At 45.7% G+C, this 25,254-nt stretch overlaps 1 protein-coding gene across 9 annotated transcripts in view; it reads right to left on the reverse strand.

The window, feature by feature from the left end:
- Positions 1-670: 670 nt before the first annotated feature.
- The window catches only part of LOC139637159 (CREB3 regulatory factor-like), a 37,059-nt gene continuing 12,475 nt past the window's right edge, over positions 671-25,254 (reverse strand). For all 9 annotated transcript variants that reach the window (XM_071505746.1, XM_071505748.1, XM_071505744.1 and 6 more), the window contains 6 exons: positions 23,921-24,752; positions 19,485-19,658; positions 18,599-18,788; positions 14,656-14,729; positions 8,939-9,067; positions 671-8,190 (listed from right to left, as the gene is read on the reverse strand). In XM_071505746.1, the coding sequence (XP_071361847.1) occupies positions 8,075-8,190; positions 8,939-9,067; positions 14,656-14,729; positions 18,599-18,788; positions 19,485-19,658; positions 23,921-24,752 (1,515 nt within the window). In that variant the 3' untranslated portion in view covers positions 671-8,074. The remainder of the gene's footprint in view (positions 8,191-8,938; positions 9,068-14,655; positions 14,730-18,598; positions 18,789-19,484; positions 19,659-23,920; positions 24,753-25,254) is intronic.

Raw genomic sequence — 25,254 nt, forward strand, 5'->3', positions numbered from 1 at the left:
GGGCTAGGAGGAGGAGCATGGCCGACCGTTGGCACTTGTCAACACCGAGCTGGTATAAGTGGGTTCCTGTGGTGAGAGCCACTGCCAGCCTGTAAAACAATCGCTGCCAGTACACACCAAAACTTACAAAGGGCAGTCGCTGCCTTCATTCCTTCAGGGTGAAGTTATGTAAAAGCCACTTTCATAACTGAAGCTGTGACGCTGTGCAACCTGCTGGTGGTGCTGTGCAGCATTTATGACCTGCAGCTGGTCCCACAGCTGGAAATGAAAACTCCTGACTCCAGATAAAACACCTGATACTGCCCAACAGTTAACACCTGAAAAACTGGCTAATCAAGACTGATGCTGATTATATTCAATAAACTATTTTACCTTTATCAGAACAGAGGTGCTCTAACTTTTTCACAGCAAGGACCCTAAACTAGACCACGGACCCCCATTTGAAAAGATTCTCTGTCTGATCAGATTTTTGCTTTTAGAGGTTTTATTAAATAAAGTGTTTGAAACCCATCATCAAAACAGTAACTTCCTGGCGACCCCTAGGAACCCCCTCAAAGACTCCTGGGGGTCTCCGGACCCCTCTTTGAGAACCACTGGTTTATATGAATAATTCTGTCAGAGAGTGTCCTCCATATTTTCTAAAGTCACATTAAAAGAAACACTGCGGCCATTTTTATTTTAAAAATATACTTTAATACAACAGCTGCATATAAATATTAAAATATACATTATACAGGTGTACAGTACACTCACACAAAACCAAAACAAAAAATATTAGGCTTCTATTTGTACGGCACTTCTTGTATTTTTTTGTTTTGTTGTTTTTTTTTTGTTTTGTTTTGTTTTTCTGAACTAGTTTCTTAAAGGTTACTTACTGACGAAGGAGTTGTACATAAAGATGTGTTAATGTGTTAACAGGTCCAAAGTATTACTGTAGTACTGTGATTACTGGATTACTGAAAGACAGAAGGAGGAGGAGGGAAACAGAAGAAGGGGAGTAAGGGTTGCTGTACAGTATATGACATGGCGTTGTGGAATGTTTCTTGTCTCTTGGTTTTTTCCTTTCCTCCCATCACTCAGCATGTTTTCAGACACATTAAAGAACCAGCAGGGGAGGCCAGTATTCAGTCCTCTCTGGATAATATTTTATAATGAGACATCATGTTTTCTTCCTTTTCCTCGCTCACATCCACGCTCCGGCCTTTGGTCTCCACTCATCATCGACCTCGACAGAAACAACTGACTTGGTTTTGGTTAAAGCCACGAGACGCGTTTTAGCTGCCTCTCGTTTATCATCACTACATTTATGAGCGGGGGAGACGAGCAGAGCATCTGCGTTTCCAATCTCTGGTGATATTTCAAAAAATAAAAAAAATTTTAAAAATCAGGAGGTCGTTTTAACTTTTACCACCCACAGTTCAACCGTGTACAGCTTCCACAGACTGCTGCTACTAACAACATGCATATGAACATGTTGGTGGATTAGACTCATGCACCCCGCCAAGAAATAGTCCCACACACATCCTCCCATAAACATTTTCATTTTCACATTAAACGAACAAGACTTCATGTGGTAATTAGTGAGTTTTAAAGGTGCTGGTAGGTGGATTTTTTTTCTTGTTTAATGGTGAGCAAAGCTAACTGGATTCTGGCTGTAGCTTCATATTGTGCAGACACACGAGTCTGAGCTAACACTAAGAACGCTAATAATCTATAATCTATTACAAAACTGCACAAACTACTCCTTTAAATTTATTAAATTCATAAATTTAATTTAGGTCAACCACTCCCCAAAAGAGGGGGAGGGGTGTTAAAGGGTTAACAATGTGGATCCAAAGATTTTTTGTCCACTGCACAGATATCCAGTCACTATCCATTTTTTTTTTTTTATTACAAATAGCCTCACAACTTTGAAAACAGATCGATTTTTGTTTTTTCATTTAGCTGACTGAATATTTTTTTATCTGCAAAGACAAGAATGTCTTTTCAGGAAAAAACCTTCAAAACAGCTCAAAGTGTTGTTAAAGCTCCTGAAACCTTCAATATTTCTCTAAATGATCAAAAATTTGTGATGAAAAATATCAACAATTAATAACTGGAGGTTTGGTCTGATCAGATTTGAAACTTGATTTAAATGCTGGTAAATCCTGATTGGTGCACAGGAATTCACCTCTGTCTGAGCCCCGCCCACTCGAAACCAGTGAGAAAAGCCCAGAGAAAAACACAAAAACAGAAATTTCTTATTTAACATGACCTGTGTGAGGATGCAGGATCTCAAACAGCTTTTTTTTTTTTTTTTGAAAGCTCACCAGAGATTTGTTCTTCATAAAAACAGATGCTGAGCTCGGGGACTTGAATGTAATGACAAGACATCAGAGACACAAACTGGAGCTGGAGCAGCCAGCTTCCTCCACGTGGACTCGCAGGTCTGAACTGACACCTCCCCCCATCAGATGGAGGCTTCCAGGTCAGTGACAAAGGAGTCGGGGGCATCAAGACGCAGGCTGCCACAGTAGGCGGCAGCAGCTCGACTGAAGTCCTCCTCTGCCGCTGTCAGAGTGTGACAGAAGGGGGGGTGGTGGAGGTGGAGGTGGAGGTGGAGGTGGTGGAGGGGATTAAAAGGGTTTCAGATAAACTTCTCAGAGGCCCCCGGCTAAGTGCGGTTTCCCCTGGCCTCCTCTGCCCGGAGGCCCGTCGCCTTTGAAACCGGAGAAGCCTGAGTGTCTCCAACAATGTGAGCGCTGGAGCAGAGTGGGGACGGGCACCCACAGGTCAGCAGCGTCCCACCAGTGTAGGCTTACTGATGGGTCTATTCAGCCCGCCGGTCCAGGACGCCTCGACGCCTGGTCCACAAACCCACCGCAGTCACGTGAAAGGTGGTGACAGAGGGAGGCACAACACCGCCTGCCTGTCCGTCTTTAACATCTGTCCACCTGGACTGCACGTTAGTGTTTTTCAAGCAGTTTAGATTCTGGACGTCTTAATCAAAGACAGAGGCAGAATTGAACACAGACCACCAGGGGCTGCTCATAATGATTATTTTAGCAATGCATTTATCAATCAATCTTTCAGTCTATAAAATGTCAGAGCCCGAGTTAAGGGTTTCAAATACCCAAAGACATTGGATTTACAGTGAGACAGACGAGCAGTAAATCCTGACTCAACAGAAGCTGGAAACAGTGGATGTTATTGTGACTGATACTTTTGCTTGTTAAACAACTTATTTGCTTATGAAAATTGTCATTGGTTAATTTTCTGTCACGCTCTTGTCACGTCTTTGTTGCAGTTCAAATATCCACTGGAGGCTTCTCACAGCAGAGCGTCTCCTTCAGCAGCCATGTTTCAGATGTGAATTATAGTTGATTTCCTGTGTCACAAGCACAATGAATACAACTCTGTAGCTAGTTTATTATTGCTCTAGCACCGCTTTTACTGTGTGCAGCACACTGTCTTTTCATTTTTCTATATCTGAATTTCCTAAATTAAAATAAACTGACAGAAGGAAAGCCTCCTTAAAATTCAGCAACAAATGCATCACTGAATTTTAAAGGTCCCATATAGTCTAAAGGCAGATGTCCATGTGTTTGTGATTATAAAGCAGGTCTAGGTTCTATATTAATACTGTGAAAGTATCAAAGCCTCAGTCCACAGAGAAATGCACACAGCCTGTATTCAGAAACTGAGCCTTAAAACCAGCCGTCAGGACTTCTGGAACTTTGTGATGTCACAACAAAGCAGTCACTGCTCTCAGCCAAGCCTCAAACTCCACCCACCTGGACCCACCACCATCCAACCTTGCAGGATTTGGTTTCTCTGAGTGTTTAGTGAAACTAAAAAGAGAACAGTCAGCCAATCAGAGGAGAGGCTCAGATCCTCTCTTCTGATTGGCTGACTGACCTGTTGTTACTAGAGCTCCAGAGAGAAGCCTGAGAGAGGAGATGTAAAACTACACTGAGATGGTTTTTGGTTCTTAAAACCACAGATATATCTTCTGATGGAGATCAACACTTCAGATAAAACAGACTGTTAGTGTGACATATGGGACCTTTAAATTAATGTCAAACATCATTTAATGGAGGCAGTGAAATCCATCCACAAACTGGTCAGGTAAAGTAATCACAGATAAAAGAGCCATGACTGAGATGCTTTGGTGAAGCCTCCAGTGGATATTAGCAACAGTGGCAGTAGAGACGTTGAATGCAACACAGCTGCACCCAGCAGACACTGCAGGAAACCAGTTATCTGACCACTTCCCTACTACAGCCAATTATAAAAGAAAGAAGTTCCTTCAAATGTAACAGGCTCGAGTTCATGCATTAAAAGCAGACTTCCTCACGAGCAGCCTCACTGCAACACCAGAATGAATCTGTTCTGCCTGGAGCTCAAACTTTCACCGTCCCTCAGCAGCTGAGCTGGATCCAGTTTTCACTGCAGAGACAGAAAAACTTTCTGTCACAGGAAAAAAAAAACCAGTGAGCACATGAGCGACTGTTTACTTCTCTGTGTCTCTGGCAGACGCCGACACCAAACGAGGAAGTAACCCAGATAAGAATCATCCAGCTTTTTTTGCAAAGTCACCGTCCATATTAGGTCAGAGTCGGATAAATCTGAGAGCATCACTTCTCTAAATCCCTGCTGCTCCACAGCGGACCCAGGCTGAGCCTCAGCCCGGCACCAGCGTCAGGACGGCAGCTGCAGGAACGTGACCACACCGCCCACATCTTTGGGTCATTCCAGCCCCCCCCCCCCCCCCAAAAAAAATCTGCCTCCTGCTTCCAGGTACACATAAACATGGGCTTTCTGGGAAACTCAATCAGGAATGCGAGCAGAGACAAGCGGCCTTGGCAGGACTGGCCCCTCCCCATTAAAGCTTCACAGTTAAAGGGATACACCGTGACAGAAACAGGTCAGAACGCTGCAGCGTCTCGTCTGCTGTTCGGATCTGTGGCAGGAATTCACTGCGTTACAACAGTTTTCTCTTCGGTGCATGTTTTTGGCATATTGATGAATGTACACAGCAGATGGTGTTGTGTGTTACGTAACACCACTTTGGAGGAGGGAAAACATCAGGACGCACTTATGCATTCAAAGTGGAATCTCTCTTAAACCCGACGACCTCCACCACCTCCACCTCCTCCTCCTCCTCTGACGCGACAGATGGGGCTATACAGTATTTTAAACTTCCTCGATGCGTTACAGTTGTTTCCTCGCCTTTTGTTTGTTGTTGCACGGGGGCATGTGAAGGGAGCCGCTGCCAGCAGCAGATCCTGTGACTCTGCTGGCAGCGTCGCCTGCTTCCCGAGCCCTGAGAGAAGTGGGAGGAGGGAGGAATGTACTTCTCAGCAGCAGAGAGAGCACCTTCAACCAAACAGGCTGAGGGCTGGTTTTCTTCCACTGGCCTCAGTGTTGGACCTTGATCATCTGCCCTTTTTTTTTTTCTTTCATTATCATAAAATAATCACTTGAAAAACCCAGACCAGGTTTCTGTGGTGATGTTTAAGACGCCTCAGTGACATCAGAGCCTCCTGCTGCTGCAGCTTCTCCTTGCAGAGCCACAGACTATCAGTCTTTGGCATCAGAGCTTAAAGAGCTTTGTTCAGCAGCAGCAGAACGTTTCCAGCTCAACAACAGGAATCCTCTGTTTACAGTACAGTTCTTCATTCAAACGACCACGACCAACACTTCCCAGAATTCAAAGGATACATGAACTAAACGGCCCTGAACTCTTGTATCCACAGCTTTCACACTGACCATGAGCGAGACCTCGGGGAGGTGAAGAGTTTAAGGTCAGCTGCTCCTCCTCTGACTGAGACAGGAAATGGGAGTTTCCATAGGAAGGGGGACAGTGTTACAGAGCAGCAGCTCGTCGAGCGAACAGCCTCCCCTCCACTTATATTTCCCAGAGAAGATGTGCACAGAAACTGGTGCCAGCTACTGTTTCCATGTATAGATTTTAATCTGAAAGGAAAATATCTTGTTGACTCTTTTAGCTGAGTGATCCTACACAGGCCTGCAGCGAAGTGAGGCCAACTCGGAGCAGTAGTCATGGGTTACGTCTCTCTTTGCAACAGGGCTTAAGATCAGGCATAATAACACAGGTCCCTGTGGCTTTAAGCTCCAGGCACTTCAGAAAGGCGTCATTATGCAAACAAACTGCCCATTACAACAATATGTGCTCACAGGCCAAAACCCAGTCAGCAGTTACTGCCTGATGCCTCCGCTCAAGTTTGCATTGCTTTTTATTTTTATTTTTTTTCGTCATACAGTAGCACCATACTGGAACAAACCAAGACCACCAGACGGTCACGAAGCGCTGGGCGCCCACAAGTTTCTCAGTCAAATATCTGTCTTTAGAAAAAGGTGCCAAGAGTCTTTTTTTTTCTCTTTTGGAGGATCTGAAGTCCTCTTCAAAAGGTGCTTAGTTGCTCTTACCACAGTGCAATTCAAAGGGTCCTTGACACTTTATGTCCAACAACATTTAGAGACCTTGGACAGATTGGTCTACAGCTTCAGCAAAGACCACAGGAGAAAGGCAGATTTCAACTCTCAAGACTGACGCCCACTTTGTGAGCTGTGGCATTGCCATATAACAACAAAACCATAATAATAATAATAATAATAATAAAAAAACAAATTAAAACTTATTTGCTTCCTAGATCTACAAGTGTTTTTCTCTAGTTGTCATTGCAATTCAGGAAGGTGCGCTACATAATCAGGTCAGGGGTTGAGGAGAGGGCTCGGGGAAGGCATTGAGGACACTTCCCTTTTGTGGGTAAAAATAAAAGCCACTGCAGATAAGCTGAAGGAGCACCAGGCTGCAGAGCGAAGAGGCTGAACAGACTGGGACCTGCCAGACGCCACGGTCTCTCACACCCGTGATGGTAGTGCATTCAGGTGAGGGGGGGTTCAAGTCTGTTCAGTGACGTCGCATGCAGGTAAACATGACAACAATAAAAAAAAATAAAAAAAGTTTCAGTAAGTGTGTTTGTCACGTTTTAAACTAGGATGATGTGGTGATGGTTGGCAGCATCGAGTGGTTCAGCAGTTTCAGTTATCTTTGGTCAGTTTGAATTAAGGTGCAGTTTCCGCTTTCGTTTTTAACTTTGCTTACATTTTGATGGGGGGGGGTGTTACAGAGGGAGGGAGGGGTGGTATTAAAGCTCCAAGAATTTTTTTTTCCCCCACAACAAACACACTGTTGTTTCCATTAACAGCTGGTCTGGCATCAGGACTCCATCACTTGTTGTGATTCACAACACTTGCTGACATTTTAGAAGCTGATGCAACCCTAATGGTATGCAGTGTTTCTATAGGAGCCCTGTCAAAAAAAAAAAAAAAAAAAAAAAAAAAAAAAAAACACACACACACACGATTCTTTGTTTTCCAGGCCTGGGCTCCTCCCACTTCCTTATTCTAGCACTTCCTCTATCCTCAAATGCCCCCTCGCCCTCGGCTCACTACCGGTCCCCTGCCGACAACTACAACCATCTACAAAACAGTGCAATGTCTATTCATAGGCACAATGGGATACAAATACAGCACACAGAGGGAGAGAGGAACACTATACACGCTCATACAGTATGTTACATGTCCAACACATACACACACACGCGCACACACACACACACACACACACACACACACACACACACACACACACACAGACAGACAGACAGACAGACAGAACACAGAGACGTCAGCAGCGGCAGCAGCAGCTCTGGTCTGGCGGTGGTTGTGGTGCAGCCTGCAGAGACAGAGCGGTGAAGACGGCTGCTGTTTGGAAGGCCAACAGGAGACGACTGCTGGGAGCAGGGTGGCAATTTACTCCCAGTTTGTTTAGGCTACTCCTTCCTCCTCCTTCCTCTTCCTCCTCCTCCTCCTCCTCTGCTTCCCCAGCCTCTCCATCCACCTCTGCTTCACCTCTTACTTCTACACCGTGAGAGTGGAGGGGGTGAAGAGAAGCATGGTCAGGTCAGGTCAGGTCGGTTGGTGGGTGGGTGGCGCTGGGTATGGGAGGCGTGGAAGACGGGGGGAGGAGGCAGGAGGGAGGAGGGAGGGGTGGTGCTGGGTGAGTTTACCCCGCTGCCTCGTCTCCTTCCTGCGGCGGCTCTTTGCGCTGGTTCTGACTCCCCGCGCTGGCCGCCAAAATCCTCTGCACAAAGTCTTTGGTCCGCCCGGCGACTAAAGGACCTGCAGTCGTCATGGAAATGAATTAGGAAGCGTGATGGAAAGAAACAGACACAAGAGGAAGAAAAACAAGCAGAATGTGAGGGTGCGACACGAACACACACCAACACGTTTCAGTTTTCAAACACACGACTATTGCTTCGTTTACACCTGGCGTCCACAAGACTCCCGCAGACGCTGCTGGACCCGTTTCAGTCCGTATCAGTCACAACGTTTCCCTCCCTGATTGGTCAGGCTTCTATCACATGACCCTTCCCTGGATGAAAACAATCTGTGTTTTCTGCCGCCATCACCACCTGGTCTTACTTTTTGTTTCTGCTGTTTCTCATTTGTCGTATTTTCTGCAACTGCAGCGTCGACAGTCTGCTTCCTGTTTACAGCAGCACGCACATGCCCAGTGTACGTGAACGGTCATGTGATGTGCGTTTTCTGCTATGGAGGGAGATTATTTCTGAGACAGAGCTGAAACGCTCTGAATGGAGATGGTTCTCGTTTTAAAATGAGAACGTATTAGTGTGAACGCAGCTTTGAGCAAAATACAAACAAGACGAGGAACATGACATATTTTTTAAATAATACTTCAAAGTGAAGGTGTTTAGTTACATTTGTTTCAAGCCAAATGAAAAATATAAAATAAAAAAGCACATGGTGAACATGGCGCTCAGCGTGAAGCTCCACAGTCACCACATGAATGATCTGCAGGTGAATTTACCACCTTTAAGATCTGTGTGTGCATGTGTGTGTTTCTCACCGCTGGACTCCCGGAGGATGTCTTCCAGGCGCTGGGTCATCCCTCGCTCGTCCGTGTCCTCTTCCTCGCTGCTCTCCACTCGCCGTCGGATCACCTCCTTGATCCGCAGCAGAGCCCCCAGCAGGTTCTCTGAAATAAAAACAACCATTCTCGTCTCAAAGCGCTGAATCATCAGCTCGGCAGGGGTGAGCGGTGAAGCAGAGGCAGGTTGATGGAGAACAACCTGCAACAGCTACCGACCGGCAGTTTTCACCTGTGGAGAGCACAACCACAGCTTTTTGTTTCTGGTGTCTGTGCCAACTCTAACGAAGCAGAAACAACATCTCACCTTGAAGAATATCTACACTTCTTTCTCACACATTTTTTTCTTCATTAAACCAGAGTTTAACTTCGTCTTAAAACAAAGAATCTGTACGAGACTTTTGCCAAAATTAAAACACTTCTAACTTCAATCAGAATAAGACGAACAACGTGTCAACACAGGAAGTGTTTCTCATGTTTGACCAAACACATTCGCTCCTATTTTAATCAATCCAGCTGTCCACCCAGGCTGCCGAACAGCTCGGGTGTTTTTACACTTCAAGTCTATTTTCCTCTTGCTGGACCCGGAACGCTGCCAAAGAAACGTGCCTGACCGCGCCTGAACGCATCGTGTATGGACACAGATGGAGCAGGAGAGCTGCTCACGCTCATCCTTCTGTGTGGACACAGTGACAAAGACTTCAGCGCCAACTTTCAGTATTTGACAATTTTCATTTGCGTTGATCTGGGGACACATTTCAAAAAAAAAAAAAAAAAAAAGAATAAACTGAGGTTCCAGCCCAAGCTACACGTGACATTTTGTTTCAGAAAAATTAAGACTACATTTCCCAAAAACCTGGTGCTTCATGTTTCAAAGGTGCTTCATTTTTATTTTAAGAACAAAAGGGAAAGTAGCTGAAAAGAAAAGTGAACTTAAAGGTCCCATATTTTACATTCTTATCTGAAGCGTTGATCTCCATAAGAAAATATATTTGTAGTTTTAAGAACCAAAAACCATCTCAATGTAGTTTTACATCATTTTTACATCCAATCAGAAGAGAGGATCTGAGCCTCTCTTCTGATTGGCTGACTGTTTTCTGAGTGATCCAATACAAATATAGCAGATTTCAGGTAAACACTTGTAAAATCTAAATCCTGCATGGTATCCAACCTTACAGGATTTTATTTTTTACAAGTGTTTACCTTGGTGGGTCCAGGTGGGCGGGGCTTGGGGTATGGCTGAGAGCAGTGACTGCTTTGTTGTGACATCACAAAGTTACAGACGTCCTGATGGCTGGTTTTAAGGCTCAGTTTCTGAATACAGGCTGTGTGCATTTCTCTGTGGACTGAGGCTTTGATACTTTCACAGTATTAATATAGAACCTAGACCTGCTTTAGAATCAAACAGAAATCTCACTTCAGAGAGTTTGAGACCTTTAAGTCAAGTTGAAACTGAGAGAAGTGAAAGTGAAATAAGGGCAGCAGTGACCTGAAGGTTAGACAAGCCCGCCTGTGTTCAGACAGTTGGACGGACTCAGCGAGGAAAGTGAAAGCAGAACTCGTCCCTTCCTCATTACTACGTGAGCGAGAGCATGAACTCTCAGCTGCTCCAGTGACCAGCTCCTCTGACCGGGGCTGACCGGGCAGCAGTCAGGTGTAAACAATACTTCTTCTCTGGTTAAATGAAGGTACACTAGAATGACCACCTCATAGTTGAGCATCTCTTCTAACTAGTTGCAGTTTACATCCAAGTCTGTCCAGACTCATGATATATGAAGTGAAGGAATTTAATAAAAAGATATTTGAGAGTGAATTTCTCCCTTTAAGTCTGTTCTCTTGCAGTTTTCTTTTACTCAACAAGTGTCTACACACAAGGCCAGTCACAGGTCACCAGAGTTCACTGTTTATCTCTGGCCCAGTGACTGTGCAGCTGCTCCACTCCCATCAGCAGTAACCATAGTTACTAACCAAGGTTACAGCAGGGGCCCTTATTGATAGCAGCCTTACAGTCCCAGGGACAGATAGTGATGCATCGTCCTCATGAAGACACAAGTCTAGGACGACCCTCGACATGAGTCAGGTTTAGGTTGAGGTGTCTGATGTGTGTGAGGGACTCGGAGCAGCTTTATTTGGGAATATACTTGAATAAACTTGAGGCTTGTGAGAACCTGTGGGTTTTTATACGTCCCATCCCAGGAACAGCCTCAGATTTGTTGATGGCATTGCATTAGTTAACCCGTTAACGACTGCAAGTATCTACTGAACTACCTCCCTGACGCATCAAGTTGCAATAAAGACTTCTGTCTCCTGAAACCGAAAAGACGGACAGACGGACAACCTGAAAACATAACGCCAGTGGCTACAGCGGTCAACGGTGCAGAGCCATAAATAAACAGATAGATAGATAGATAGATACATAGATAGAGTGTAATAAAGGGGCTTTTTTCTGGCAACGAAACAGAATAATTTTGAGGCTTGGCTCCTCCCCCTTTGGGGTCATGTGAACTGATGTCACCATGACACCCCGCCTGTCAGCCTGCATTAGTCTAGTACGGATCTGACTCCTCTTTTTCCTCCTCTCAGTGGGGAGTGTGTGGGTGGGCAAAGGACCGTCAACATTTACTGAACCCCCCTCCTCCCCCGCAGGTTTCTATAACACACAAACACACACACGCACACACACACACCGAGGGCAGGAGGCTGCCCGGCATTTGTTTGAAGTTTTCTGTTGAATCTGCTGCTCAGTGTGTAAAACATGTTTTGTATAGATGCAAATTATAGAGATGGAGAGATCTAGAGGACAGAGGGAGGGCGAGTGAATGGGAGAGACTTCAAAAAAAAAAAAAAGGGAGGAGAAGAAGAGAGAGGAAGGGGAGGGGGGGGAGGAAGCGAGTGGACATGTGAGGTTAAGCTGTGTGTGTGTTTTGGCTTCCTGCCAGCGCGACAAAAATTCACGGGAGCCACAAGTAAAGCAGTGAAATGCCAGGATCAGGAATGACTGGAATGTTAAAGAAAAACGGGACAAAGGAAGCTGAACGCCGGTCGGGTTTGAAGTCAAAGGCTGAACCACAACAGACGAGGAGGCGGAGGCAGAGCAGAGGTGTTGATTATCAGAAACAAGGTGAAGTCACCCTTCTCAGGTTTTTTCCCTCAATCAGTGTGTTTACAAGCTCCTCACTGAGGCGGCTACTCTCAGCTTTTTCTGCGGAAACTTGACTTCTTAAAGGTCCCATGTTGTTTAAAGTAAGAGCTCCATGTGTTTGTGATTATAAAGCAGGTCTAGGTTCTATATTAATACTGTGAAAGTATCAAAGCCTCAGTCCACAGAGAAATGCACACAGCCTGTATTCAGAAACTGAGCCTTAAAACCAGCCGTCAGGACTTCTGGAACTTTGTGATGTCACAACAAAGCAGTCACCGCCCCCAACCATGTCCAAAGCCACCATCCAACCTTGCAGGATTTAGTTTTTACTGAGTGTTTACCTGAAATCTGCTGTATATTTTATTGACCACTCAGAAAACACTCAGCCAATCAGAAGAGAGGCTCAGATCCTCTCTTCTGATTGGCTGACTGACCTGTTGTTACTAGAGCTCCAGAGAGAAGCCTGAGAGAGGAGATGTAAAACTACACTCAGATGGTTTTTGGGGCTCGTATAAATGGGGCTAAAAGGTGAATGTGAATATGTGGCTCTCAGCAGCTGAAGCACTGAAAGGCCGACTGTGAATTCTGTATTTCTCTAAAGGTCCTTATGATTTGTTCCATGGTGGAGGGTTTTTTTCTTCTTAGTTTTGTGGATAAGGTGCTTGTGAGTTTATGCTTTGTTTACTGGACGTCCATCATTAAGTTTAAGTCTGTTTGTGTTAAAGTGGAAAATAAACAACAAACAAAAGAGACGGTTTGATGGTTTCTTCTTATGGATATTAATAAAAGTATAAAACACGGGACCTTTCAACAGTGCAGCTTCAAAGTGGCCCAGAAAAGATGATTTCTCATTTGTAGCTTGATGTATTTTTTATTTATTTATTCATTTTTTATAAAGAGAGGCTTGAACTTCTCAGCTTTACCACCCCACAGCTTGTGCGATTTAACATCTTGATACTTGCCGTTATCGAACATCAGCCCAACCCTGGTGAGATGTGTTAGTTGTTGTATGTTGGGAGGATGACAGAGGGAACGAGCCGCTTGGCTTTGCTGTGATTTTCTCCTGAATGACTGTCACAGTCACAACAAGTCACAGCTCAGGAGGAGGTTACTATAATAACACACAGTAAGGAAAACGCAGGTGTTCGTTCGTCCTCCGTCAGTGTCGGCAGGCGTATTAAAGCGAAACAAAGAGCGTCTCTGCTAACAACAGAGGAAATTATAACTCTTTATCAAATACAGCATTAACCTTGAGGGAAAGAGAGCATGAGCGCCACAACAACGGCCTTGTATTTAATAAGTGACTCTACTGGTTAGAGTCATCTAATAAAAAAGAAAAAAAAAATCAATAAGAGAGACGACACTGATTCAGTGAAGGAGAGGACAGCGACTGACTGATCAAATTTTATATTCACAGGAAGCAGCAAGTCAGAAAAACAAGGCTGCAAAAGGAGAATGGTTCAACAGTATAATAACTACATCCATCCATTCATCCACCATCTGCCGCTCGTCAGCCCACAATCTCGTCCGTCAGAGACGTCTTCCAGCTCCTCCTGGGGATCCTGAGGCTTTTCCAGTCCAGATGAGATATATAATCTCATCTGTTCTGGGTCAACCTCAGGCCTCCCACCAGCTGGATTTGGTTGGAGACCTCCACTGGAGCTACCTGAACCACCTCAGCTGGCTCCTTCAGACATGAATGAGCTCCTCACCGTGTCTCTACGGCTGAGCCCAGACTCCCTCCACAGTTTGGGATGAGTTAGTTAAAAAAAAAAAAAAAAATCAGCTCACCAATCACCTGTGGACACGTTTTACCCAGTACGGTTCAACAAACTGGCTTCCTTCAGGAAACCGAAACCGCTTCACATGTAACTACAGCGACTGTGTGGCAACCTACACTCCCTGAACGCATCCTGTTTAGTAACAGATGGAGGCTGCTGCTGCTGCTGCTTTCGCTACCCAGACCGTCAGACACAGTGTCATTATTTAATCATCAGGCTTCCCCATGAAACTGGTCAGCAGAGGTGACCAGCTCTCCTGTTTCCTGAAATATTCCCCGATTCCTGTCTGAGTTATGCTGCTTTTGTAAACAACGCCGGCGTCTGGTTCTTTTCACTCTACGCAGGCTTTCAACCATCCTTACATGGCAAATGGGACAGTGACGCAGGAAAGTGGGTGTTCCAGTTCTCACAACACACGAGAAAAAAAAAAAAAAAAAGCAAAGCCAAGAGATTTCACAGCTCAAATCATGAAACGTTTCATTTCTGCTGACCTCAGCGGAGGCGTGGCTTCACCTCAGGTGAGGTGGTACATCACAATATTTATAGTCAGGGTTTCAAACAGCCAAACCAAAACATGGCGGACATTATTTTCATATTTAATAAATCCCTGCTGTTGGGATCAAACTTCAAACTTCAGCTTCTCAGGAATTTAGTTACGGTAATAATAATTTAGTTATTTAAATGAATTCTACAATTCGCTCACTCCATAAAAAGGAGAAAATAATCCTTGAACACCAGAGTAACCTGTGCGTGTCTGTGTGTGAGATACTGACCGTACTCCTGGTTGAGCCCCCACAGCTTGATCTTGTTGGCTTCATGCTGGGCCTTCTTCTTCAGCCGGCAGGCCCTGGAAACAGAGGAGACGAGAGAGAGAGAGAGAACGCCGTCATCCTCTGGAACAGAAAACTCTGTTCTAATATTCCCGTTCTCCACATGATCCTGTTACCGAGTCAGCTGGCTCACGCTGCGAGCGGCTGGAGTGCGATGAGAAGAGGATGTATTTCCAAACTGTGAGTGGGACTGACTGAAAACCTCCCTCATCCCTCCGCTCCTCCAAGAACCATTTAACACCGTGATTCTGAAGGGGACGCGCCCGCTTTGGTTTCAGAATATCGAGAAAAGGCAACAGAGAATGAATCAATCAAGGCGTGTTAAATATTAATGCTTCTCATGGGGGCTATTCTCTGCAGCGTGCAGAGACTTTCGCTCTTCCTGCAGACGTGAGTCAGCTAAATGAAAGTGAAGGACGCTAAATATGTTGGACAGAATACTGCCTCTGTTTCTCTGCCTGTTGAAATGTTAGAAGACGCCTCAGCCATGTTTTTCTCTTCGTACCACAGTCCCTGCTGGTTTGGGGAGGATGTAGATGACCATACAATGATTTAGCTGTTCCTAATAATCATAGGGATGAGACCACCAAAGTACAGAGGATTCTCCAACTCAAGCCAAAGGATTTTAAATCAGTAAAAGTGTTTCCCTTCCTACCCACAGACCCTGAATGCAACATCAACATCTAATTTTCAAGCAGTCCCTGCTGCAATATAAAAGATATCCTCTAAAGACGACACGCTGCTCGTTGTGATGGATCACCTACAGCTACAGCTGCAAATTGATTTAATTGCTGAAGGAGAAGAAAGCAGAAGAAAAACACGTTCACCAAATTAAAAGCCTCTGGTACTTGGATGGGTTTGGAAAACTGCCACAGTGGTTCGTCTTTGAGATGCTGAGGCATTATCTGTTTTTGAGATCACACCTAGCAACAAATCACATGACGACAGGAGGAAACCGCATCTTTAGGAAAAGAGTGACTCAGAAGATGCACAGCAGCGTCGCTGGGTGGAGGACGAAGCTGTAGATAAATCAAACAGTTCAGTCGGGGGCTCTTTGACATGTGATTTTAATTCATTCACTTTAAAGAAAACATGTTGTGACTTGTTATTTTTCACATAGAAGATGCACAAATAAATGTAGCTGTGCCCCTTGTTGAAGGAAACAGCTGTTAAGACAACAAGTGGCACAGCTACATTTATTTGTGCATCCACTATGTGAAAAATGTGGAGCTGAACGTTTTGGTGACGCAGCAACCGTTCGCACACTCGACCCACAACAGGACAATAAGTTAACACAACCAAACTCTCCTGTGGCACTTGATGGTGATGGCAGATGGTCAACGGTGCAAAGTTACATTTGGCAGAAATATTTGTGGACACAAGATCACAAACTGCTTCTAACACCGGTGTTACCATGGCGCCTGTTAAAAATGGAGATGGACAAATCCTGACTTATAGCCCGGAAACACTGGATCCTACATTTCCCATAATGCAGCTCAGTAACCTCTTTCATTTCATTCCACAGCCTCAGAAGATATTATACACTTGTTAGTGACGAGCACTTTGTGAGTAAAATTGGCAGAGCAGCCGTTTAAAACTTCAAGTTTACTGAAAAAGCAGAAATCAAACGCTCCTGCAGCTGCAGCTGAATTAAAGCTGTGATGTTAGATATTTGTCCTGGTTCAGGTTCCACCACAGATAAAGACAGCAGAGTGATGCTGGTTTGGTATCGCACCAACATCGGCTGGAATTTCATGAGGTAAAGGCTGGTTCTGGTTGTGTTAGCCTAGCTTAGCACAAAGACTGGAGACAAGGTGAAAACTGCTAACCTCCACTAAAAAAGGGAAAATATTTTTTCCATGGGCGCACACAGCTGACAGCTTCACTACAGGACAGAACCCCTGAGTTACTGCGAGTGGGCTCTGGGGCTAGCTGCTGGTCAGTAAATAGCTCCAGGGCGCAAGCTAACTGCTCATTAAACTACATTATATTGTTTTGTATTTATTCACATGTTAAATACACAAGACACTGTTGTTAATTAATCAGCGATGATGTCATCAAATCAAGCACCCTGGGTTGCCTGAGAGAGGAGTCGAAGCCAATATGAATCTCCTCTGAATAACTGCTCTAACTCCCCGTCTATATGGGTTGGTTGTCTTCATGAACCTAGGACAACGTATATGATCCATACCATAAAAGGCCTCATTTTCAGAGAGACAGTCATCTCCCAAAGCACCTAGACCTAAGACCAAAAAAGGCCACATTTTCCTAAACAGAGAAGCACTCATCTCCCAGTGCATCCTCTGACCTGGGGCCCCTATCTAAACATACCAAACCCATAAAGTCACATATCCTATAGAACTTCAGATACTACAACACAAAACAGCTTTTGTGCTGTTTGAAGTTCCTTTGATGTAGCTACGCTAAGTTTCCCCCTGCTTCCAGTCTGTTAGCTAAGCTAGGCTAAATACACTGAGAATCTGCTGAAAGCTTGAAAACGAACAGCTACAAAGTGGAACTGAATGTTCACACTCAACAGGGATAAACATTTCTCCACTCAGTCTCTGAGCTGAGATCACACAGATGTGATACTGATCTCCTCGTGTTACTCCCAGTAAGAAAGTGAACAATTGTATTTTCCAGAATTAAGGCGTGTCGCTGTAAGACTCATCACTCGGTCAGCGACCAGGACATGATCCTTCCACCGCGTGCTGTGTTTGTTGGAGCCGAGCCGGCGGCACCAGTGCGAGTGCTTTTCCCCTACGACGCCTGAACGCCTCGGGCAGGTTGTTTTTAACATGGTTAGAGAAATGAATGAAAGGGGAGGTGTGGAGGCGGAGGGGATAATCCCACTGATAACTCTGGCCTGGTCTCAGTCAGCCACAAACACGACAGTATAAAAAGAGAAGAGGAAATTCCCGCATATTCAATTCAAACATGAACTCGGCACAATGTGACTGTCTTTTCCTTTCAGTTTCTATCCTGCATTTTGTGTAACTCCACACTAACAGTCTGTCTGACGCTGTGTTTGTGTCTTGTTAAACATATGTTTGGAATAATAATATTCCCTCAGCCCCCCTCCTATTTAAACTGCCTGTAATAATGTCCTTCCCTGTGAATCCTCCCCCTCCCTCCCCCCACAGATGAACTTCATATGACCCTTCTCTCCCTCCTCATCTAACTCCTCGTCTGCCTCCTCAGTCCTGCCCTGATTTCCTCCTATTCAGCCTTTCATCCTGCTTTCCTCCATCTCATCTCCTCTGGTTTCCTCTGTCCATCCTTCCTTCATTTATTCCATCCTGCAAATGTCCAAGTTGAACCTGTTATAACGGCGATTCAAAAATACACTCATGACCTACATTTCCAAATCATTTGTGTTGTGAGCTGTATATAATCCTCAGGGGCATCGTTTAAATGTCCTTAAATGTAAATCTACTAAGTATAAAATCTTATTACGCAGTTTCCTCTGAGGTTTGCTCTGTAAAGGTCGTCTGTGGAACACTGTGTTCCTCTCAGCTGAAATCTAATGCTTCCTGACATGTCACAGTAAAAATTCAAGATGATGCAAATAACCAGTTTCCTTAGGTTTTAGATGTTTTTCTCAGCGTACTCTTCCCTCTCCGTGTCCTCCAGATGGAGTATTAGAAGGTCAAACATTTAAACGCACCACATATTTGAAAACCGATCTTTGATGAGGCTCAAGACTGCAGACACCAAACCACAGAGCCCTGCAGATTTCTCTACTTCCAGTTTTTTTTTTTTTTTACTACATATGATTTACAAACACTGTGAAAATGCCCACTCATGCCTCATGAATCGATAGCCGGTCTCCGGGGCTCTGACTCGGTGCAGAGGATGTAGGACGGTAGCAAGTGGAGTCAGATACCTGGAGGCGAGCTTGTTCTTCTCCTTGCGGGAGCGGGCCCGGGCCACGGCAGGTAGGTCGTTGACCGGTCCCATCCCGTCGATGGCGGCGTTGAGCTTCTGCAGCTGCTCCCCGATGTTGTGGAGCTTCTGCGGGTTCGGCGTCAGGTCGCTGGCGTCCGTCTTGCGGGCTTTGCGGCGCCCTTTTTTACCTGGACACAGGACAAATGAACAAACTCAATACCTCAAAGTCTTTCAGTCCATTTTGACTCAGATTTGTTTCCATTTAATGTAACAGTGCAGCTAAAAAACATGGCCTCCTCGGCTTGAATATCTCACTGAGCTGTTAGAGGAGGCAGTTACAGACTAAATACCTACATCAAATGCTGTTAAATGCTCATCTTTGAGGCAGCAGTTTGATTTTACTGTGTTGGATCACATTAATTGACTGTGTCATACAGGACAGCTCTGCCAAACTGCTGCACGGCCTGATACAGGAGTCACTTATCATGGAGGGAAATGCTGAAAAACTCTGATTTTGATATGAAAAGTGTATGTAGGGCAAACGCCTGAGGGTCCCGCTCCGATCTGTGCCACACGAGAGAAAAAGAAATGGGACACATCGTTTTACTGACGGCGAGCAGCATCTTTACACTTCTCCTCTCTGTGATTCAGCTGCAATGTCCAATCAATGACTCTGATCTCACACATCAGTATATTTTTTGACTTGTTTATTGTTTTGTTTTGTTTTTTATCGTCAAAATTCCAACAAATAAATAGTCTTTTTTATTGATTCATCATCATTGATTCATCAATGAATGGTGTCATTGTTTCAGCAGTGTGTGTGTGTGTGTGTGTGTGTGTGTGTGTGTGTGTGTGTGTGTGTGTGCGCGCTGCAGTGCTCTCACCCTCTCTGCGGTACAGCGTGCTGGGCAGAGTGCTGGAGCTCCAGGACAGAGACCAGTGGACGTCTCCGCCCAGCTTCTTCTTCGTGGCCGACTCTCGAGCGCGCCTGTACTCCCAGAAACAGCGACGCTTCGACGGGCGCTCGCCTGGCTGCTTGGTCGGCTCCGCCTCCACCTCTGGGCATACACACACACATGAACACAGCCTTTTCAATTTGTGCACTGATGCAAACACAGTAAACGCTTTTGCATTTGTGCATATTTGTTCTGTAATTTCAGCTGACTGGAGTTTTATAAGCGAAGTAGCTGTTAGTTTTGCCTTTTTAATTTTGGCAAAATCTCAAACGACACCCATTAAAACACTTCAGAAAACACGAATGCGTCTATAGCTGTAATTTCTAATTATACACCAGAAAATAAAACTGTTGACAGAATGAAAAAGCTGTTAGGTGTTTTTAGCTCCTTACTACAGGATTCATTCTCTGTGAATTGTAATTAACCAGAGGAAGGTGCAAAAAAAAACAAAAAACTAGAATTACCACCTCGTGGTTGTTTCCACTCAGACTAGTTTCAGGTCACATCCCTGTTTATCCAGAGTCATAAAAAATATGAACTATTTGTGTGAAATTTGTCATGACTGCTTTGTGAAGTCCTGAGTGATGTCTACAACGTGTCATGTGAGGTCACACTGAGCTTGACCTTTGACCTTTGACCACCAAAATATAATCAGTTCATCCTTGAGTCCAAGTGAGTGTTTGTGCCAGACTTGAGGAAGCTGCATCGAGGTGGTACTGAGATAATGTCCATGAGGATGAGCCAGACGTCTGCAGCTCTGCGCGTCACCAGAGCGGAGGCACAAAAAATACAGCTGCTATTTTTCACAGTATCTTGAGGACAGCCAAAGTGTTGGGCAGACTTTGTTGGATCCATGTGTCAGAATATCTTAAAACATGATTTAAAATCCTCCTCCTGCCTCCACGCACGTACGAACCACAGTTAACGAAAATCCATCCAATATTAAACCATTAATATTTTACCCTGAACCAAAGACAACATGTCCTCCAGCCACCACGACGGCTCGGCCAACATCTGCAGCTCAAACCCTGTGACTCTCCCGCCCTGCGGAGGCTTCACTGTCAGCTGTTTACAAATCCTATTTTCTCTGCCTCTGATCTTATCTTCTGTTTGTTTTTCACTGCATTGAATTTCATGTGGCTACGTATGTAAGTGACAGAGCTGCTGAACCGTCAGACAGTCTGTTCAAACTCTGATCGGCCCTGTGATGATAACATCTGCAGAGTTGTTATCATCACAGTTAAATGCATTTTTGTTTTTTGTTTTATTTTCTGTCCCTCAGATCGATCACAGCAGAGACACTGAGTTCGTTTCGATCCCACTAGTCGAACAAATCCAGTTTCATCCATATTTGTGGTCTGTATCTGCAAATATTCACTGATTATTGAAGAGGGAAATCAAACAATTAATCAGTCTCAACAGTGAACGTAACCTGGTCCAGATGTTGCATCAGAATCACTTGAGATTTGGATCCAAACACAGGATCAATAGAAAAGCGAGTACGGAGGTGGACAACGCTGACAGCCGCACATAACATGTTTAATAACCTGCGTCTTAATGTGTCAGATGAACCTTAATCATAACTGACAGGTATTAATGTTCATGTTTGCCTGGTATGAAATCACAGTGTGAGCCCTAATCCATAAACACACACTGTACGTCCTGATGACAAAGCCACCGCCGGCTCTGAACTGTGTGGATGCGCGGCATTTCAGAGGCAGACACCTACACGGCCGCACAGACGTCGCAGGAGATTAGCCTCAGGCGCGCAGAGCCGTGAAGAATGGCATCATAAATAATACAACATGCAAAGCTCCACCAGCAGGAGGAGAGAGGAGACGCCTCCTCAGAGCCGCCAGAGCTGCGTTCACAAACACAGAGAGAATGACGTCAGCTGGCAGCTTTAAATCAGACTCAGAGTTAATAACCATGATGTCCAATCCCAGCCATTAGCCAGGGCTGTCCAGGCCCTACACACACACACACACACACACACACACACACACACACACACACACACACACACACACACGGCTTATGTAACATCATGTCGCCTGGTCCAGTCTGCAGATAGCGCCATTGTCTGCACACTCTCCCCTTAACCCAATCTTTTGCTCCATGCTTCACTGTTTTAAACACACACACACACACGCACACACACACAGTCCAGTCTCCTAACTCATTCAACCTCCATCCTCCTCCACAAACACACACAAAAAAACACACCCCAACCTTTACATCCATCACAGTCCCTTTGCCATCACCAAGGGCTACTGGTAAGAATAGCTCGTCTGGGCAAACACACACACACACACACACACACACACACACACACACACACACACACACACACACACACACACACATATACACCACAACAATGGAAAGCGACAATGGTGTCTCGCGAGTGTCGAAATACGACCCAGCCAGTCTCTGAGAGCGAGTCGGCGACCTCTCCAGTGCCTCGCAACAAGACGCCTGAGGTTTGTGTATCCAACGCCAAGACGGCCGGACACAGAGGGAGCCTGGGAAAAAAGATGGTAATCTGACGTGAAGTCAGTTTGTGTGTGTGTGTGTGTGTGTGTGTGTGTGTGTTACCTAAGACACATGTTTATATCTGATGTCCTGTAGTCTGGACATGAGGTCACCTCTGACACTGCTGCTCTGAGCTCATTACTGTGGAACTACAAGCTTTAATGTACTAATGGTTGTGTGTAGTGGTTTGGCCAAGAAGACAACAGTTCAGTGTGTGTGTGTGTGTGTGTGTGTGTGTGTGTGTCTGTATATTAATGAGGATATCTAAAAAAATAACAAATCATAAATGTGATTTATTATTGTACTTCCATAAAGCTGGGGGACTTACAAGACACAACTGTCAAAATAAAAGCGGCTCTTTCAAAATTAACCTCCCGGTTTATAAAGCAGATGTCCAGAGTCACAGACGACGTTTTATATACAGCTGTTTTTTGTTTTTGTCTGTTTTTCAGGAAACAAGTGGCTGGTTTTTGGTGCAGATCCAGGAATTTTCTTGATGATTCTTAACGTTGGGTGATGAGACCTCAGTTATCAGGATCAGGATCTATCCAATGACCTTCTATCACTACATCATTTCACAGGCAGATTCAAATGCCAGCAAGAATAAAATTCTGGTGGAGAAATGCTGAATTCTGAAGATATAGATAGAAATATATATTAGATCTAAAAATACATATAATCATAGAAGGGCATTTAAGTAGCAAAAAACTGCCCTGTGCACTTGTCCTCCTTAAATTCACAGTATCACGGTGCAGATGTGGGTGATGCAGACTCCTTCAGTTACACTATGATCCACTGAGAAGCACCAGCCTGTCTGAACGGATGAGTCAAATGTGTGTAAATCATTTTAATTACATGTTTGTGTCTCTGTAAGCAGGAACGTATATATCTCCTCAAGTGTCCGCATCTACGTGTAGATGGACTGAGATGCACAGGCTGTGAAAACAAACGCCCCCTTTGGAGATGAATGAATAAAGGAAGTAGGTGAGTCAGTTTGTCGATGTTTGTCAAGGTCACAAAGCAAAACATGTGAATGAAAAGCTTTTTTTTTACAGTAGCCACCTTACTCCCTGCAGGGAGGTCAAAGGTCAAAGCTGGGAACCAGAGCTGCAGCCATTCAGATGTATTATTTACCTGCCAATTATAAACAAACTCAAATGTCCCGCTTTGTGCGACCGATAGTCCAAAACAATCAGATCAGTATCATATGAAAGCAGCAGATCCTCAGAGTTCAGAGGCTGGAAGAGGCAAACGTTTCATCAATTATCAAAACAGTTGCTGATTTAACTGGAGGAACAGTGTGAGCTGCGGTCTGAGCCGTCAGTGGTTGCGTAAGCTCGACATGTGAGGGACAAAGAAATAATGAGGCAAGAAAAGGAAAAATGTTTTTGATCAGGAGCCACCAGCTGATCGCCGCGTGTTTGTGTTGCTGTTTGAAGCTGCAGGAACAAGACGCTTCAACTGAAACGCTTGTTTAACAATATGTACCAACTTTCACAGCCTATTTAACATGTCCCCCCCCCCCCCCCCCCTCATTCTAACAAAGAAAAGGGCGATGTTGCTGTTACAGATGGTATTTGAATACATGAGAAGACTCCAACCCTCAAAGCCACTGAGGCGCTCCGCTGTCCGGGAATTACACCCGCAACTTTGGTATTTAATGCGCCTCAGCTCCGCCAGCCCGGTCGGCCGAGGCGCTGTGAGGCCTCGTCTGGACCGGACGCAGATTGAAATGGTTTCCGTGTGGGCAGATGCGGCTGCTGGCAGCGCCGCGATGAGCCCAGACGTCCTCGCCACACAAACACACACAAACTGAGAGCACAACTCACCACATTCAGTTTCTGAGGAGCTGGAGAGTTCAGCTTCCACCGCCGTCTCCTCCGTCCCCTCCTCTCCTTCCTCCTCCTCCTCCTCCTCCTCCTCTTCTTCCTCCTCTTCTTCTTCCTCCTCCTCCTCCTCCTCTTCCTCCTGCTCCTCGTCCTCCAGATATAGCTCAGTCTTGGCCTGGCTCTCCTCCCTGCCCCGCACCTCCTGCTGCACCTCTCCCACTTGCACCTCCTCTGTCTGAGAGTTGTGACCGGGCCCCGCCCCCGGCTCTCCTCCCTGGCTCAGGGAGTAGTTGTGCTCCTCACTGCAGTGCTCCAGAGCCAAACCCGCTGCCGCCGCTGCCACCGCCGCCGCCGCAACCACTTCCTCTTCCTCCTGTGCCACCTGATACACCTCCACCATGCGCTCCCTCGACATCCCCCCATCTTGTCCTCCTCCCGCCGCTCTACCTGCAACACATAACTCCCTCTCCGTTGTCGTGGCAACAGATGTGCACCCATCCTCCCTCCCTGCAGCGGTGGCCTGTGCTTCCTGGGCGATGGGAGGCGGCGCGTGTCTGTTCCTCCTCCTCCTCTCCTCCTCCTCTTCCTCCTCCTGCTCCTCCCGGCTCCGCCCCCAGCGGCCCATCAGGACGGCCTCCTCGGAGCAGGCCAGCAGCTCCCCTCCCACCCCGAGGCCCAGCTTGGTGTAGCGAGCCATCTCGTCCAGCGCGGACACGTCCCAGCGCTCCGGGTGCAGGTCCTCGCCGAAGCCACCGTCGTCCACCAGGTCGCTTAGCAACTCAAAGGGCCGTTTCCTTGGTGATGCCGGGGAGCCCAGCATGAGGAGCACGCTCTAAAAGGGGACGGAGAGACATTTAAACATGGCTGAGTTTTCCCATGTATTGTGCTCCTGTGCTGTGTCACATGTCAGCGTGCGCTCCTAATATAACAGGGGGAGGTCACTCGTAAAATATTTGCCTGCTGCTTTGAAAATAAACTCATCGTTCCAGGCAGCTATTAATCTTTAATTTAATTATCTGCACAGACAGCTGCAAACTCCGACAGCTCTCCGAGTGCCTGAGAACAGCGCCCGCACAAGGAACACAAACCGTGGAAAACCTGAGTCCTCGGCCAAAAACCTTTGATCGGGATTTGTGTTTTGAACCCGAGCTGAAGAAAGTTGTGCCGTCATGTTTTTATCATTCGTGAAATAAAGACACGGGGACGTTTTTTACTTCAGCCACAGGTCTAAAGAAACTCATCCATGCTTTCATTTCCTCCCGCCCCAACCGCTGTGGCTCCCCCCACACCTGTCTCACCAGAAGTCAGTCCTGACTCAGCCCTAAATAAAACTG

Source organism: Trachinotus anak, unplaced genomic scaffold (genome assembly GCF_046630095.1).
Source record: "Trachinotus anak isolate AG129_WGS33_773 ecotype Australia unplaced genomic scaffold, CSIRO_AGI_Tana_v1 ptg000019l, whole genome shotgun sequence".
NCBI classification, from domain to species: domain Eukaryota; kingdom Metazoa; phylum Chordata; class Actinopteri; order Carangiformes; family Carangidae; genus Trachinotus; species Trachinotus anak.